The 14,975-nt window shown below is 35.0% G+C and overlaps 3 protein-coding genes across 3 annotated transcripts; 1 reads left to right on the top strand and 2 right to left on the bottom strand.

Moving 5' to 3' along the window:
• The first annotated feature begins 374 nt into the window (after positions 1 to 374).
• Positions 375 to 4,866, top strand: LOC121392515 (fibrous sheath CABYR-binding protein-like). The gene is made up of 5 exons (XM_041523702.1): positions 375 to 414; positions 704 to 861; positions 1,785 to 1,956; positions 3,170 to 3,823; positions 3,869 to 4,866. The coding sequence occupies exons 1-5, from the start codon at positions 375 to 377 to the stop codon at positions 4,864 to 4,866; spliced, it is 2,022 nt and encodes a 673-aa protein (XP_041379636.1).
• A 208-nt stretch (positions 4,867 to 5,074) lies between these two features.
• LOC121392516 (mitochondrial inner membrane protease ATP23 homolog) lies at positions 5,075 to 5,929 on the bottom strand. The gene is given in 7 exon segments (XM_041523703.1): positions 5,075 to 5,212; positions 5,258 to 5,314; positions 5,317 to 5,346; positions 5,389 to 5,523; positions 5,572 to 5,653; positions 5,704 to 5,749; positions 5,794 to 5,929. Coding segments are annotated over 7 exon segments (624 nt in total).
• Positions 5,930 to 6,894: 965 nt separating this feature from the next.
• On the bottom strand, positions 6,895 to 10,870 carry LOC121392517 (protein mono-ADP-ribosyltransferase PARP3-like). Its single transcript, XM_041523704.1, is given in 16 exon segments — positions 6,895 to 6,948; positions 8,475 to 8,555; positions 8,607 to 8,710; positions 8,760 to 8,903; positions 8,951 to 9,094; positions 9,097 to 9,127; positions 9,188 to 9,421; positions 9,472 to 9,636; positions 9,684 to 9,742; positions 9,789 to 9,924; positions 9,979 to 10,083; positions 10,085 to 10,155; positions 10,158 to 10,174; positions 10,219 to 10,276; positions 10,279 to 10,336; positions 10,661 to 10,870. Coding segments are annotated over 16 exon segments (1,671 nt in total).
• Between the last annotated feature and the right edge of the window lie 4,105 nt (positions 10,871 to 14,975).

Below are 14,975 nucleotides of genomic sequence, written 5' to 3' on the forward strand. Positions count from 1 at the left end.
CTTGACAGGATTTCTCATTATTATGTGGGTCATGTACTTGTGGGACGACCCTGTGTTACGAGTTCGTTATCCAGGATGGCTGTATGTACCAGAACCATGGTCCTATTGGTCATTATATCTTAGATGATATTTATTTTATTATCATTCCATCATCAGTTTCATATTACAGTTCATTAATAAAATTAATTACAGATATAATATTATGCAAAAGAACTAATGAGTGATCACGTGATCTAGTGAAACAGAAATGATGTTAAGCAGAATTCAACACTCATCGTGAGGTAGAGAGAGAGAAAGAGAGGAAGTGAAAAGAGGATATATACATTACGTGTTGTAGACTTAAGTTTCGTTAGTATCTCTTAACTTTCCTCGTCATGACTCGCAGAGCTCAAGATTTGGAGAATCAAATCCGAGGTTAGTGGATTCAGTAGAGATAATATCACCATCTCTCTTTCTCTCTTAGACATTAGAAAGCAAACTCAACGATCAATTGACTTGTCTCGAATTTCGAACAGAGAGTAAACAATCATTGTTAAATGAATTGAAAGATTTCTTTAAGAAGAGAGGAGAAGTGGAATTTGAATATGCTAAAAACTTGGAACGACTTTGTGAAAGATTTGAGCGAAGCACTAAACAACGAAATATTAAGTGAGTTATACATAATAGTTATATGGACATTTGGTGTCACTCTCTCACCTTGTAGGCATGAAGTACGTTCAAACGTTTAATTTGTGGTCAACTCTATTAGCTGAAACACGACGTATGGCTCGTGACAGAGCTACATTAGCTGAAGTGTTGGCTGCTGAAATGGGAGCCCGTCTTGATATAATGACCAAAGATGTTGCTTTCATTTCAAGGAAGGTATAATACCCTCTATATCAAGAAATGTTGATACAAGAAATGACATAAACATTATTTGTTTTATGTATTTGTGTGTTTTTTTAGTGTAAAGATCTGTACACAGATGTACAAGAGAAATTTAATGAAAAGACCTTAAGGATCTTAATGAGGTGGGATGATTTGTTAATATTACTTGTTGTATTACAGGGTTTTTCCCTTTAGCAATCTAAATTGTACCAATATTCTTGTCATCATTGTATGGAAGCCCATACTAAACTTGTTAAAAGTCGAGGAAAAGTTGAAGGGGTTAAAAATTCTGCCGTTAGAAAACGTAAAGCTGAAGAAAAGGAACAAGAGGTGTGTGTTGTCATAGAAACTGAAAATGAATGTCTCTTTTTTAGCGTCTGCGTCAGTTTAATGAATTAAAACATCGTCAATTGAAAAGTCGAAATGATTACTTGTTAAAGATAGCATCAAGTAATGCTAGGGCACTCCATTATTATAGTGTAGATGTTATGAGTGTTGTAGAGGTAAGTCAAGCAATCTGTCTCACAATTTTATCTCTCTCTCCTAGTTTATGGACACTGATTATCATGAATCTTTTAAGAGGCTAGCTCAAGCATACAGTGATGCTGAACAAGGAACTTGTCAATCTATTATGAAGGCAACTAGTTCCTTTGTAGACCAAGCACAAACGCTTAATTTTGAGAATGATATGCATTATTTTCTATCAGAGTTTGCAGCAATCTTTACTCAACCTCCTGAGTTTAATTATGTCTCATTTGGTGACGATGATGTCACAGAGTATAAAGTGAACACAAAAGATGTCTTTTTGAAAGCACAAGAAATTGTCAAAAATCTCACAGAGGAGATAAAAACTTTAGAGATACAAACGGATGAGGTACTCCAACTATGACACCTTCTCTTTTTTATCTATTATTTAGGATAACAAAACCATTGAACACATGTCCAGAGTTAATCTCCGCAAGTACAAAGTCCAAACAGTGGACGATGCCCTAGCTGTCTTAGAAGAAGCTGGAGAACCTCTACCCCCTGAGCAGGCATCTAAAGCCTCCTTGTTAGATCGTAGCAGTTTTGGCATTAACTACACGAGCAGTACAGGCTTTTCATGCCTCACAAAAAGGGAAAGAGGGACACCTTGACTTTTACATTAGGGGTAAGCTGATCATGTGATTGTCACATGATATGTGGTCTTGTTGTTGCTCCATTAATTTGTTAGTATTAGTACTATTTTGTTAGCAAACAGTCTGAGTCATTAATATCAATGTATTTCAACATATGTAGACAATGTTTGTACATGTCCATATTTGTACTAATTTGACATGACAATATTTTTATATTAGGTTTTTCAGAGGAAATTGGGACGAGCTGCACAACTCAATATATCTAGTGCAAAGTTGAATTTGTTGATAAAAGTCTAAGTGAACAGAAAGTGTGAGTAATTATCTTTTAATCATAGGGATTTACCCATCTTGTAGACCACCAATTAGTGTGGGTGGAGACTATCGTATTCCTAAACTCTTTTGGAGGAGACTGTCTGGAATATATCTTGGTAACCATGGTAACATGTGTCTTATTATCATGTTCCCTCGTCCTTTAGGCTACAGTAGTTCTATTCCATTAATTCTTCTTAGCTGTTGTCAAGCTATTGAAAAGGAAGGTATGTACTAATAATCAGATTTTACTGATTTTAGAACACTTCTTATAATAGGGTTAACAACTGAAGGGTTATTTAGAGTACCAGGACCTGCTCAACAAATTGAGGATTTAAAAAAAGGATTTGAAGAAGGTCGTGATCCTTGGCTTATTCTGCTGTCAAGAAGATTGAGATCACAGCAGTAGCTAGCGTTTTGAAGTTGTACTTTCGTGAACTGGCCAATCCCTTGTTTCCTTGTGATAAATATTATGCCTTCATCAAATGTTCCAGTATGTCATCTTACATAATAGTATCACATTATATCACAAATATTTTGTCTAGGGAAAGAAGACCACAAGAGAGACTTGATGCTATAAGAGAAAACTATTAGAGAGTTACATCCTGCTATATGCACAGTTATGAGATATCTGTTCAAATTCCTTGATAAGTCAGTTCTATACACATTAATACAATATCATATCTTTTCTTATAGTGTTTCTCAATATACTTCTGAAACAAGATGAATTCAGCTAACTTAGCACTAGTGTTTGGTCCTACATTAACACGAGCTCCGGCTGATGCTGACCCACGTCTTCTCCATAATGATGTTCCAGCAATTAATGTTCTTATTCAAACTTTGTATTGAACATCATATTTACATTTTTGGTGAAGAATCAGAGGAAGATGGTCTATCTTCTCCTCCACCGCCTCCTGAAGAACCTCCAGTCTCAATGTTAGGTACTTCTCCTGATGGTATCCCTCCATATTTACCTGACGAAGAATCTGAGAGTCCCGAAATCATTGAAACAGTATTGGATGATGTGATAGAGATGCCAATACCAGCTGACACTGTAGAGGAGGCACCAGAACCTGATGTTGTTGTGGAGTCTATTGTAGAACCACCAGAAGAGACACATCCACTGACAGAGGAACAGCCTGTACATGAATCAGCACCATTGGTTATAGTGGAATCACCTGTAGCAGAACTACCCACAGAAGAACATCCTATAGAGAAGCCACCTGCAGAGGAACTACACCCAACAGAACCATCTAAAAAGGAAAGTCCCATAGAAGTACAAGTCATAAAGGAGCAACCTCAAGGAGAGGAACCAACTGTAGAGGAACCCACTCCTGATGATAAATTGGTCCAAGATGCTCAAACTTTCCATTCTCAAGTCTCAACAAGCAGTATTTCAGGTTATTTGGAGGAAGCTCTTCATGATATAGAAACCAGTATTGAATCAATGAAAGATCGTCCTAAGAGTAGCACACCAGTAGCAATAAAAGAAGAATCCGATTCAGGTGATTCTGACTCCGACACTGAAGGTACATAGAATTTAAATATAGTACAATTGTAATGTTTTTTTGTAGAAGTGTTGACAATATCTGCTAGAGCTTTATATGACTATACTGCTCGTAATGAAAAAGAGTTGAGTTTTGAGAAAGGGTCTATGTTAGATGTTGTTGAAAAGACACCTGATGGTAACTGGTGGGATGGATTTCATCAAGGTAGACGAGGGTATATCCCTGTATCATATGTTGAAATAGCAGAGCTGTCTGCTTCCCCTCGAGGTCCTCTAGTTCCAGTTCCTCCATTGCGTAAAAGTAGCATGCAGAAAGAAGGGGAAGAAGATGATGACACTTTGTCACCCAAAACTTCTGTGTCTGCTGAGCCCATTATTGAAGAAGAGGAACTAAAGCATCCCGAGGTTAAGTCAATTGATGCAGTAGTTGTCAAGACAACTGGTGACTCCACCCCTAAAGATGAAGGCATGTCTCCTAAACAGCCTCCTGAAGAATCGCTCAAAAGGAAAATGGATGTTCCAATTAGAAGTGGTGCTGTTAGTAAACTAACTCAGCAGTTTCAACAACCTCCACCTGCTCCATCTCTCCCTCAGCAACGAGTCCTAGTGGGTCCTCACACTCATCGTAGGTATCCCTCTGCAGATATGACAAAAGGCAAAGAAGAAAGTGTATCTCGATCTTTTCAAGATCGATCTGGTTCTGGTGGTAGCAAGGTTCAGATTAAGCCACCAATACATACCCCACCACCTACTAAACCCAAACCTGATAAGGAACCACCAGCGGGTAATGTGTCCCCGTTTCCTCTCATGTCACATGACACTCATGTGTCTGCTTCTCCATTACAGAAGGCTCACCTTCAAGGTCAATTTAAAAAGCCAGCACCTCCTAAGAAAGGAGGTGTTTTTAGGAGTTCAGGCAAAAAGACGCCTGATAAACCTCCTCTACCTAGTAAGCCTGCACCTCCACCCACCAAACCTGCAGCTCCACCCAAACCTCAACAGTTGCAAGCAGAGTTAGCTGCAGCAACTGCTTTGAGAAGGAAACAAGATGGAGAGGCTAGTTAAATAGTAGTTATTAATGTTATTTGTGTGTATGCATGTATCAAGTCTTTAATATAACACGTAGTATGTATATCTCTGCTCACATTTTTTCATATTGCAGTTTTGCTTTAAAGGATTGTTTTGTAACTCATTGAAATACCAATAATGTTAGAATGTTAATTATAATAATATTCTTTTAATAAATAATTATTATAATTATTATAGTTTTGTTTTAAGGTGGTACTCGTTCAAATGGGACAGTGTCCTTAAAACAGGTATCAAAAACAGATTCAACGGCAGCTCTAGCTTCAGTTTCAGACACATCTTGAACACATAGAATAGATTTGGTAGCTCTCTCTTTGACACACTCCTAATATAATATAACATAATTACTATAATGAGTAGATTGCCTTACTTGTTGATGTTTCTTCCAACCAAATTTCAGTCTTGCAAAGTTTTCTTTCCAAAAAGAAAACAGTCTCCGCTTAAATTAGCTGCTCTAATCTATTCACAAATCAACATTAAATTTTTGTATGTTATTTTTACCTCGGTACATGCTAAATGTTTGAGGTTGTTCCAGTCCAAATGAGCTCTACAGTAGTCGTATGCATGAATTAATTCATGAGTCAATGTATCATTCATACAACCTTGAGAATATATAGTGTTCTCACATAACACTATCTGTAAGAATAAGTGCCAGTAGGTGTGGTTTAATAACTAGTAATTAACCTGATGAGTATGAGGGTCAAACCCACCTAATACATTGGAACCACATGGTTCGCATACTAAGTGACGATCAATCTTCACTTCACTACAATATCAGTATATGTCAGTATATTCTTGTATACTATACTCTCATACCATCCTAACTGTTTCATTGCATCCAACATGTACCGAACATAGGAACCTAATAATAAATAAAATGTTTAAACTTTTAAGAGAGCAACTAACTTTTAGTAACAGATTTCTCTAGTCGCTTCTGACATAATCGATGAAGACGTTCATTAGATGGACCTTGTCTAGTTCTCCCAACAAATGCTTCTTTCTGTTTATCAGAAGAAGCGGCTAAAAACGGGAATGTTTCCATAGGAATGTTTCCACAGGAATCGATTTATTATATATTCATGATAACTTCCATTAATCAATGGGTGGAGTAAAAATAAAATAAATATACAAAACTCATACTTGATCCACTATTGAGTCAGTAGGATTGTATGGGGAATACAACTTATACCATATTTGAATTCAATATTTATCAATTGTCTCTAGTAAAAAGCTCCAATTAATAGTCTAAATAATTTCAGCAAGAGATCAAGCCATGTCTAAAACATTACAAAATGAAAGTCATTAATAATATATGTGTGTGTTTGCTTAAATGGAATTAGCTTTATTCTTGTTATCCCTTAAAAATGTAGTTTGTTTTATTTATTTAAAGAGCACTTCACCGTTGCGGCAGTTATCGTTAATGAGATTCATGGTGCGCCCCACAAGAACATGAAGACAAAATCGTACGTACATATAAAAAGAAATTTGAACAGTCCTGAGTGCCAGTGTGTTGTGGGCGCCAGCGTTCTGCAATGCATCAGACCTCTGAGATGGTTACCAGCATACTCTACGGAGTATCCGAAAGGCCGACTAGGATAGGGCTGGTAGTCTCCCTTTAAACGAGACGAGGCTGGTGTATTTGTGGTTCCCGGTTCCTGAATGCAAAATTCCCTAAGAGCTGGAATCCCGTACGGCTGGTTTTAAGTTAGGGCGATGCTCCAGCCAGGATTACCTCGCGAAGACGAGGGTTACCAAGCCAGGCGGCGGTCCCAGCTAGCAATAGCAGGGAATCCTGGAGCCTAAGTGGAAGCCTGAGTGGGTGAGCGAGTAGGAATCGTTTGGGCAACACACAAGGATTTTTTTTATTTTTTATAAATCTTATTTAACTTATGTTATTAAGTTATTGATAATGGTGTGGGTGAACCAGTAGGGATCACTCACAAGATTTGTAAAAAAAAATCTTAAATCTATTTAACTACTGGGAAGGAATGTCAGTATAACTGGTCCTCAGTCTATCATAGAGAACATACCATGAACGTTCTCTTTGACAGAAACATAAAACTAACAAAAAATTTTCATAAAATATTATCAGCATAGATTTTATCAGATAATTATTTAACTAGTTTAACAAGTTTGTTAGATATTGATAATCTAATAAAAAAATAAGTGGAAGTCTGAGTCGGTGAGTGAGGAGGGATCATTTGGGCAACACACAAGGTTTTTTTTATAAAAATATAATTCTATTCAGTTATAAATAAATCTTAATTATCTATTAAAATTAATTATAAATCACTTTAAGAGTATTTAAGGAATATTTAATAAGAATATTTAGGAGGTGAATTGAATGTAATAAAATGTTGAGCTGGCAAGTTTAGGAGCAATAAATATTTACAAAGTGTCTAGATAGCTTGCAAAGAAACATCATAATTATATAGATGTGAAATTAATGATGATGTCTTGTCTCTAGACTAGAAATATACTTTAAAATGCATACAATACATATGACAAATTGTGTACTTCGATGAATTGACTTTATAAGTCTGACCAGTCTTTAAACACAAATATTAAAAGCACACATCATCCACTGACTACTAGACTGTGTTGGACTCCATACACACTAAGAAATAAAGAATACATACAATATCACTTGATATGTATGAATTTACTGCTGTTAATGATATAATATATGAACAATAACCTTGTTTGAAATATCAAATAGAACTAGTGGGTGTGGTTACTTGAGGACTACGCCTATAACAGTAATGCAAAGTAAACAAATGCCTTGGAGACTTATGTAAGAATAATTATAACTCAATTATATTTACTTTATTTCGAACTATCTATTTTTATCAGTTATAGAAGACTGCTCCAGTCACACTTAGAGAGAGATGTAAGTATAAAAAGCTGAACTGAACATTTTAAAAAAACCATCAATATCATTTTTAGTTATCAGAGTCAAGATATATCCGTCGACTAGCTCAACTTACAGTCTACCAGTTAACCAGAGTATCAGATTGGGGTATATATAAAATTAATAAAATTTACTACTATACTGGTTCTGTTGTAGGGAATAAACAGTTCTTATCAGATACTTCCTTTCCATATCGCTTGAGACGTTTCTTGAAAGCTTTTCAAGATAATTTAGAGAAAGAAATTGAAGAACAACATAAAAACCCTTAATATCAGAGTAATGGTTTACAATCAGAAATGTTATTATAAATAAAGAAATTAGTTAATTTACATGTATATATATATAGTAGTAGTAAAACAAAAAGGTTATTATAATTTTTTTGAAATTTAATGCAAAATTTAAAAACAGTAATGCAAAACTAAATAATAATAAAACAATATATTTTTCTCTTATTGGTAGCATCTTTTGTCTTCTTTTTTTAATCATCTTAATATCTCTAGGATGTCTTAATTTATTCTGATAAAAGTTCTCATGAGGTTTTCAAAATTATACTCTAATTTAATTCATAAAATCAACACTTGTATTTTTTAACTAATAATAAAAAATAAATGCACTATATAATTTTAATTCTAAGCCAAACAAGTTTAACACTCTAATTCTATTAGTTTATAATTACCAGGCAGGAGTATCCCCCAAACTTGAGCTTCAGTAGGTAACGGATACGAACTTGACTCTCCTTATAAACTAAATATTCACTCTATAGACCATTAAAATAATAATAACAGTATATTAGCTAATAATTACTTACTTGGGAGAAAGAACTCTGAGAATACTTAGTCTGAGGTAGAGGTTTGCCTTGTGGTACAATGACTGTCTTACCTTCAACAGATAGGGTAGTATCTTTAGAAGGATCTGTAATAGTACATTATTAATAAGTTAATTAGTTGATTAATAAAGGGACCTGGTTCAGTGTGTCCCTTTGCAACAACACTGTCAAATCCTTTGGGTGGTTGTCGGAGAGATGGGTCGTCTCGAGTGATGTAATGTTCTTTACCAAGTGCTACTTCATTGAGAAACATAATTCCAATATTATTAACACATCCCAACTAAAGGAGAAGTCACATGATTGTGCTACAATGTCACATGACCTACCATAACCAGCTGATTTGCTGTTCTCTGAGGCAAAGTATATCCCTCGTCCAACTCGACCTCCTGAATGAGGCATGATACGTAGTCCAGTTTTCAAGATGGCTGCTACAACTGCAACATTAGTACCATGCCAAAGCAGACGTCGGTTTCAATGGAGCCATGTTCAGCAAATCTATCACACTATAATAAATATAATATAAAAATATATATTATTAAAATAAAACATATGGTCTCTCTTACTTCTTCAGTTCTGTCCACACGCCAAACATCAATGATTTCAAGTTTTCTATAAGCTGGTTCTGTTGACTTCAAATACGTATCAATTACTTTATAATCTGGATCTGTTTTCTGAACATGTTCCAACTTAGCTTTTAATGAATCATAATTAGCATCAAGTGGGTGAGGGACTTCCCCAATAGTAGGTTGTACTTTATCTTTCTGCATATTTTGAGCTATTTCAATGTCACCTAACACCTATCATACAACAGAGTATATCGTCACTCTCCTTAATACACACAACTTACCATTAACATGTCAAACTTCTTTTGGAGGTGTTCATGGTTATCAATTACTGGTGGTATTCGTCGACCAAAATCATGAGGTATGATGGTATAAAATTTTGAAGAGAGCTCACTCAATTTGCTTCTTGATGAACCACTGTCTAGAGCAGCTTCAATAGCTTCTAGTGCCTAATAAATAATACTGATTATTATGTTAATAAGAGGGGTAACCTCACTTCAAAACCTTTGGCAATTTGAGGCTTGCTAAGTTTTCCAAGAGGCATTTTCTTTGTATCTAAAGAAGAGAGATACACACTAACTAACTATGATATAATACTAACCTATCTCTAGTTTTTTCATAGCATCTTGGAACATATCATTGTCAAAGATAAGTTTTACTAAATCTTGAGTTGCCTTGTTTAAAGTACAAGGTTTTATTTTAGCAGGCACACCAGAATCAGTCTCATTGGTAACCTCCTACAGAAAGGACGATATATGTAACCACACCTACTTGCCACACCCACCCATAGCTTGGTCATCGTCATCATCTTCATCTCCCATTTCTATCATGGTGTATTTCCCAGGGTGTGGTGTAAAGCTATTACGATCTGACCAATCATTGCGTGTTTTATCTTTTAAACTTTTTATCAAACTCTTTTTCAGCTGATTCCCATGAAGAAAATGGTCCTTTCATAGACGACTGACTGGCTCACCAACACGTCCCCACCTATGATGTCATAATGAAGTCATTGTTTGACCACATCGACTTACCTGTTCCATACATGAAAACGTCCAGAGCTCTTGTTCTTTAGTAATTGAATAACATAAATTTATTATTATTATGACCAATATTAGTTTGATTTAGCATACAGTCCCAGTCATCAACTACCTGAATAAACAGATGATTTAATAAATGGATACATAATTTTAATAAATGGATAGATGATTTTAAAATGGACAGATAATTTAATAAAATGGACAGATGGTATAATGAATGATTACATACAGTATAGTTTGTACTCCAAGGAATATGGCCATCCACTTTGTGTTGACGTTTTTTCTCTTCTTTTTTATCAGCTTTTCGAAGAACAGCTGCAGCTTTACTATATGTCAATTTTTTCATCATCATCTTCACCTGCATCGACCTCTTCTTTAGGTTCCTCTTTAGCCTAACCAACAACAGTATCATTATGTTACTATGGTAACACCTCACCTTTTTACTAGGACCTGGTTCATCTTCGTCCAAAGCGTCTTTAAGTCTCTGAACAAGTTCAGCTTTTTTGCCTCCAGTCTCCAGCCCTCTCTTATTCAGCTCAGCTCGTAATTGCACAACAGTCATTGATGTAGGATTAATCTTAACTTCTACTATTTCTTCTTCATCTTCTTGCTCAACTTTCTTTTGTCTTTTTCGCCTAGGAGGCATGGCGGACTAGGGCTTACTTACTACCTTGTTAATATATTATTTAGGTGGAGATGCCTGGGTGCCCCACCCCATCTTCGAGTTCGCTGTTTATAAGTATTCAAGTTTACACTTTCAAGAGCACAATAATGTCGGCATCGATACGCGACAACTTCACACACCTGGATACACTCGAGGCTATCCAACCTCGTCCGAGAGCGACTTCTCGTGGCTTCATCTTGTCTAGAAGGCAAAGATCTTTAGATGATGAAAACAGAAGATTAAAGGAGATGTTGCAGCAATCTTTAAAAAGAGAGCAGAAGGATTGAACAAAATCAAACATTTACAAGACATGTATCAAGAATTACTTTATCGTACACATGGAACAAGTTCTCATCTTAAAGAAGATACTAAACAATGTAAGTTATTATAGTGTTGATAAACACTAATATGTATTGCTATGTCTTCAGATCAGCTGAATTGTGGAGGTAGCCCAGATGAACACACTGACGATAACTCATCCACTACAAACAGTATAATAATAATATAGTCGTTATGATGTCATATTTTATTTTTTAATAGGTACAAGTCACATATCCCCGTTACTAGTCCAGGACAAGGATATATGTAAATATTATATTATATAACAACTAATACTTGAATTGTTTTCACTTTTAGCACAGGAAACCAAAGACAAAGATACAGATATCATTAAAGTAAAGTTTAATATCATTAACAAACAATCATAGTCTACTTAAATATCAGTAACATCTGGTTGTGATATTATGATGTTAGATTCCACTGATAGCAATATAAAACATTACCTACTATCAGTTATATTGTTGTAATAGAATTCCTTATGTCACTCCACCAGTTGTGTTTGTTGTGACAATGACATTGTATAGTAGTATATGTATTGTTTAGACCAACTGTACTATAATATGTTATCCATTCAGATTAATGGCTCTCTAAGTACTCCTCCTAAAGAGGTAAGCTTGAAAAAGGATAATTAATAAACTAAACCTGTCACTATTAGGTGGTTACATTAGCACCATTACCACTTGGACTACGAGATGTGCGTCATGAGAGAGAGGTATATCACCATTTTAATTATTTATTATCCATTTGTTGACATAGAAACCACCTTCTTCCTCCAAAGAAACTGTACCAATGTAAGTGAAATCACTTATTATCTTATATTATTAGATAGTTTCCTCATCTTTCCTCAAGTGTACAAAACAAATTCAAGCACAGGATTTCTCCTCACACAAACAGTCAGTTTAAATTAATTCTTCAAATAATTGTTATGGGTCAATGACTTATAGAACTAGTTAGACAACGATCAAGAAGTGATGAATACATTAATAATAAATTGATAAATATAGTTCTACTGTTGAGGGTATGTGTGTCATATAATATTATAGTATTATAAGTTATATCTAGTGAGAGGTAGGGCTAATTCATTTTGGAAACGTAAATCTCGAAATATATCGGAACTTGGAAATTTTATCAAATTATGACATCTTATTTAAACAATTTACACAGTCAGCATCAATACAAGTTGATCATTAAGTAAATATTTGGTATGTTAAAAAGTTTGAGTTAATTAATTTTAATTATTGTACGATATTGAAGGGTCTTCATTGGTCAGCATTTTGTGCAGATAGACAATGTTCTCGTGAAGATGAGAAATACAGAAATGCTGTCTGGGAGCTCTTTCAAGAGGAGACTAAATATTTGACCAGACAACTACAGCCGCTAGAAAAGTTAGTATGTATTGTACAGTAAATATTTAATACATAGTTAGGTCTATAAAGATTCCTGGAAGAACTCCATTTTCATGGACATTGGGAGAAGGCAAAGATAGACAGAATATTTCAAAATTTCTGAACTATGTGAAGTAATGGCTGTAACCATGGTAACCATAATTCAAGTCTTTTCTAGTTAAGTTCATCAATTGCCAACGATTTGTTAAAGTTATTTGAGAGACATCATCAAATAGTATAGCTCTACCTAATGAACTCATTTTATCATTTAGTATGGTAAGTATTGTTAATATGAAAGTACTAATTAAAGGAGCACTTTCTATTTAGTTTGGACACAAATTTAATCCTGTCTATAAATATTTCTGTACAAATTATGAACAACAACGAGGGTATATTAAACATTTGGAAAGATCAGTTCATTTCCAAGAATATCTCAGAGTTAGTTGACATTACAACATATTAAATTACTATTACATCAACAGGTATGTAGACAGCTCCTATTGTACAACGTAGTGATCTCAGTGATCTTCTTATTGCTCCAATGCAACATCAATGTCATTATCAATTGTTACTTGATGTAAGTTATAATAATATTTATATTAAGTGGATATATTCATATAATAGAATGTATTGAAATACACTCATGATCCTAGTCATCGTGCTGTACTTCACTCTACAATAAAAGCATTTGTTGTTTCATTAAGTAAGTGAAGTCTTGTTAATGATCATTTATTAAAGGGGTTTATAGAGGAACTAGAGTCAGCCATTGCACAACACAAATGTTTCTCTGAATTACTTGACTTGAAGAATTAATTATTGGCCTCCAGTGACTCAACTGTCACCAGACAACTTATTCCTCAAGTAAAACAATGTGTTACCATGAAACTAATGGATAAAAATATCATATTTCTCTAGTCATTAACAGAACATTACAACAACAACCCTGTGCTACATTATTGACATCATCAAATCACTATTTAAAACTTCAAGGATCATTTAAAATGTAGATTCACGAGGTCGTCCATATTATGACGTGGCAACTAATACTACTTAATGACTTTGTGTTGTATGTCTGAAATCAAGGGCCAGTCTAACAAAAAGGTTATTGTGATGACATTCATAATTATATCATAATGACTATTATGACATTATGGTCTGTACCTCCATAGGGACAATACTATTCATTAATGTATCAACCCTTCCCCCACATTGCATCAGTGTCCATCGTCCACCCCCCCTTTTTTTTTTTTCCCCCCCCACTCTCTCCTCGACCTGTACTTTCTATGATATGTCCAATATTCAATTTCTTGGACAACAACTGGTATGTGTTTCTCTCCTCTCCTCAAATGAAGAAGAAAGAGAGAGTTGGGTCACTGAATTGTTAGCTTTGGGTGCTAAACTTATTATGATATTTTGTTTATGATTAACTTAAAATATTTATGATTATATTTAATTGTTTCATCTGTATGTGACTCCACTTCTTCCATTGTTTGGAGAAACATCATGAAGATTTTTATGAATATACAGCTCAGGGATATACCATGTAAATATGACCATTACCACGCAATAGCCATTTAGGTATAGCAATCCTTCCATCCCAACTGTGTTCTCGGACATGAATACGTCCAGTACTTATACCTACGCTCAGACACCTAACCAAAACCTACAGTAACAAAGGTTAAAAATAGACTGCCATGCACGATACCGATAGCCATCAGCCAAATCTTGTACTAGCATTATGGAAGACAGGCACTGTCCTACGTGCTGTAGAAATCGTTCAGCTATTGAACTGTTACATATAATATGAGTATATACAATGTTTAATATATTAATATACATCTTCAGTTACTATATAGCGTCAGTGTGTGAGCAGAGCCGTGATTGTTGATACCCCCCCCAAAGCCCAGCCCGCCCATACATTGCTTCTTGTACAATTATTAACACTTCCACGCACAACTTCTAAATCTACTTATTCTTGAGTAAGTGTGGACACTCCTGTCTCGGGAAAAGGAATTAAAGAAGCCATTTTTTACCTACAGGATGAAATACCACCATAACTATAATATACTATAATTAATACTGTTACATTAACACTTCTGTGGTCTCTGTATTGTAGCTCTAAACGATACAAGGTTGGTCCGCACTCAGATCACGATGAACTTAAAATATTTTCTACTACTAGCATTACATGCAGCAGGCTATACATTTACTATCTAGCCCTGGAAGACTTAAACGACATACATGAAATACAGTGATCGGTGGATGTAACAAAGGTTTCATTACCATTTTAATGGCCTTTTTTCGCATATCGACAATATGGCTCCACTCCTTCAGAGTATAACAAGCCATTTTCCCTGCAGCTT

The sequence above is a fragment of the Gigantopelta aegis genome, unplaced genomic scaffold (genome assembly GCF_016097555.1).
Source record: "Gigantopelta aegis isolate Gae_Host unplaced genomic scaffold, Gae_host_genome ctg4005_pilon_pilon, whole genome shotgun sequence".
Lineage (NCBI taxonomy): Eukaryota > Metazoa > Mollusca > Gastropoda > Neomphalida > Peltospiridae > Gigantopelta > Gigantopelta aegis.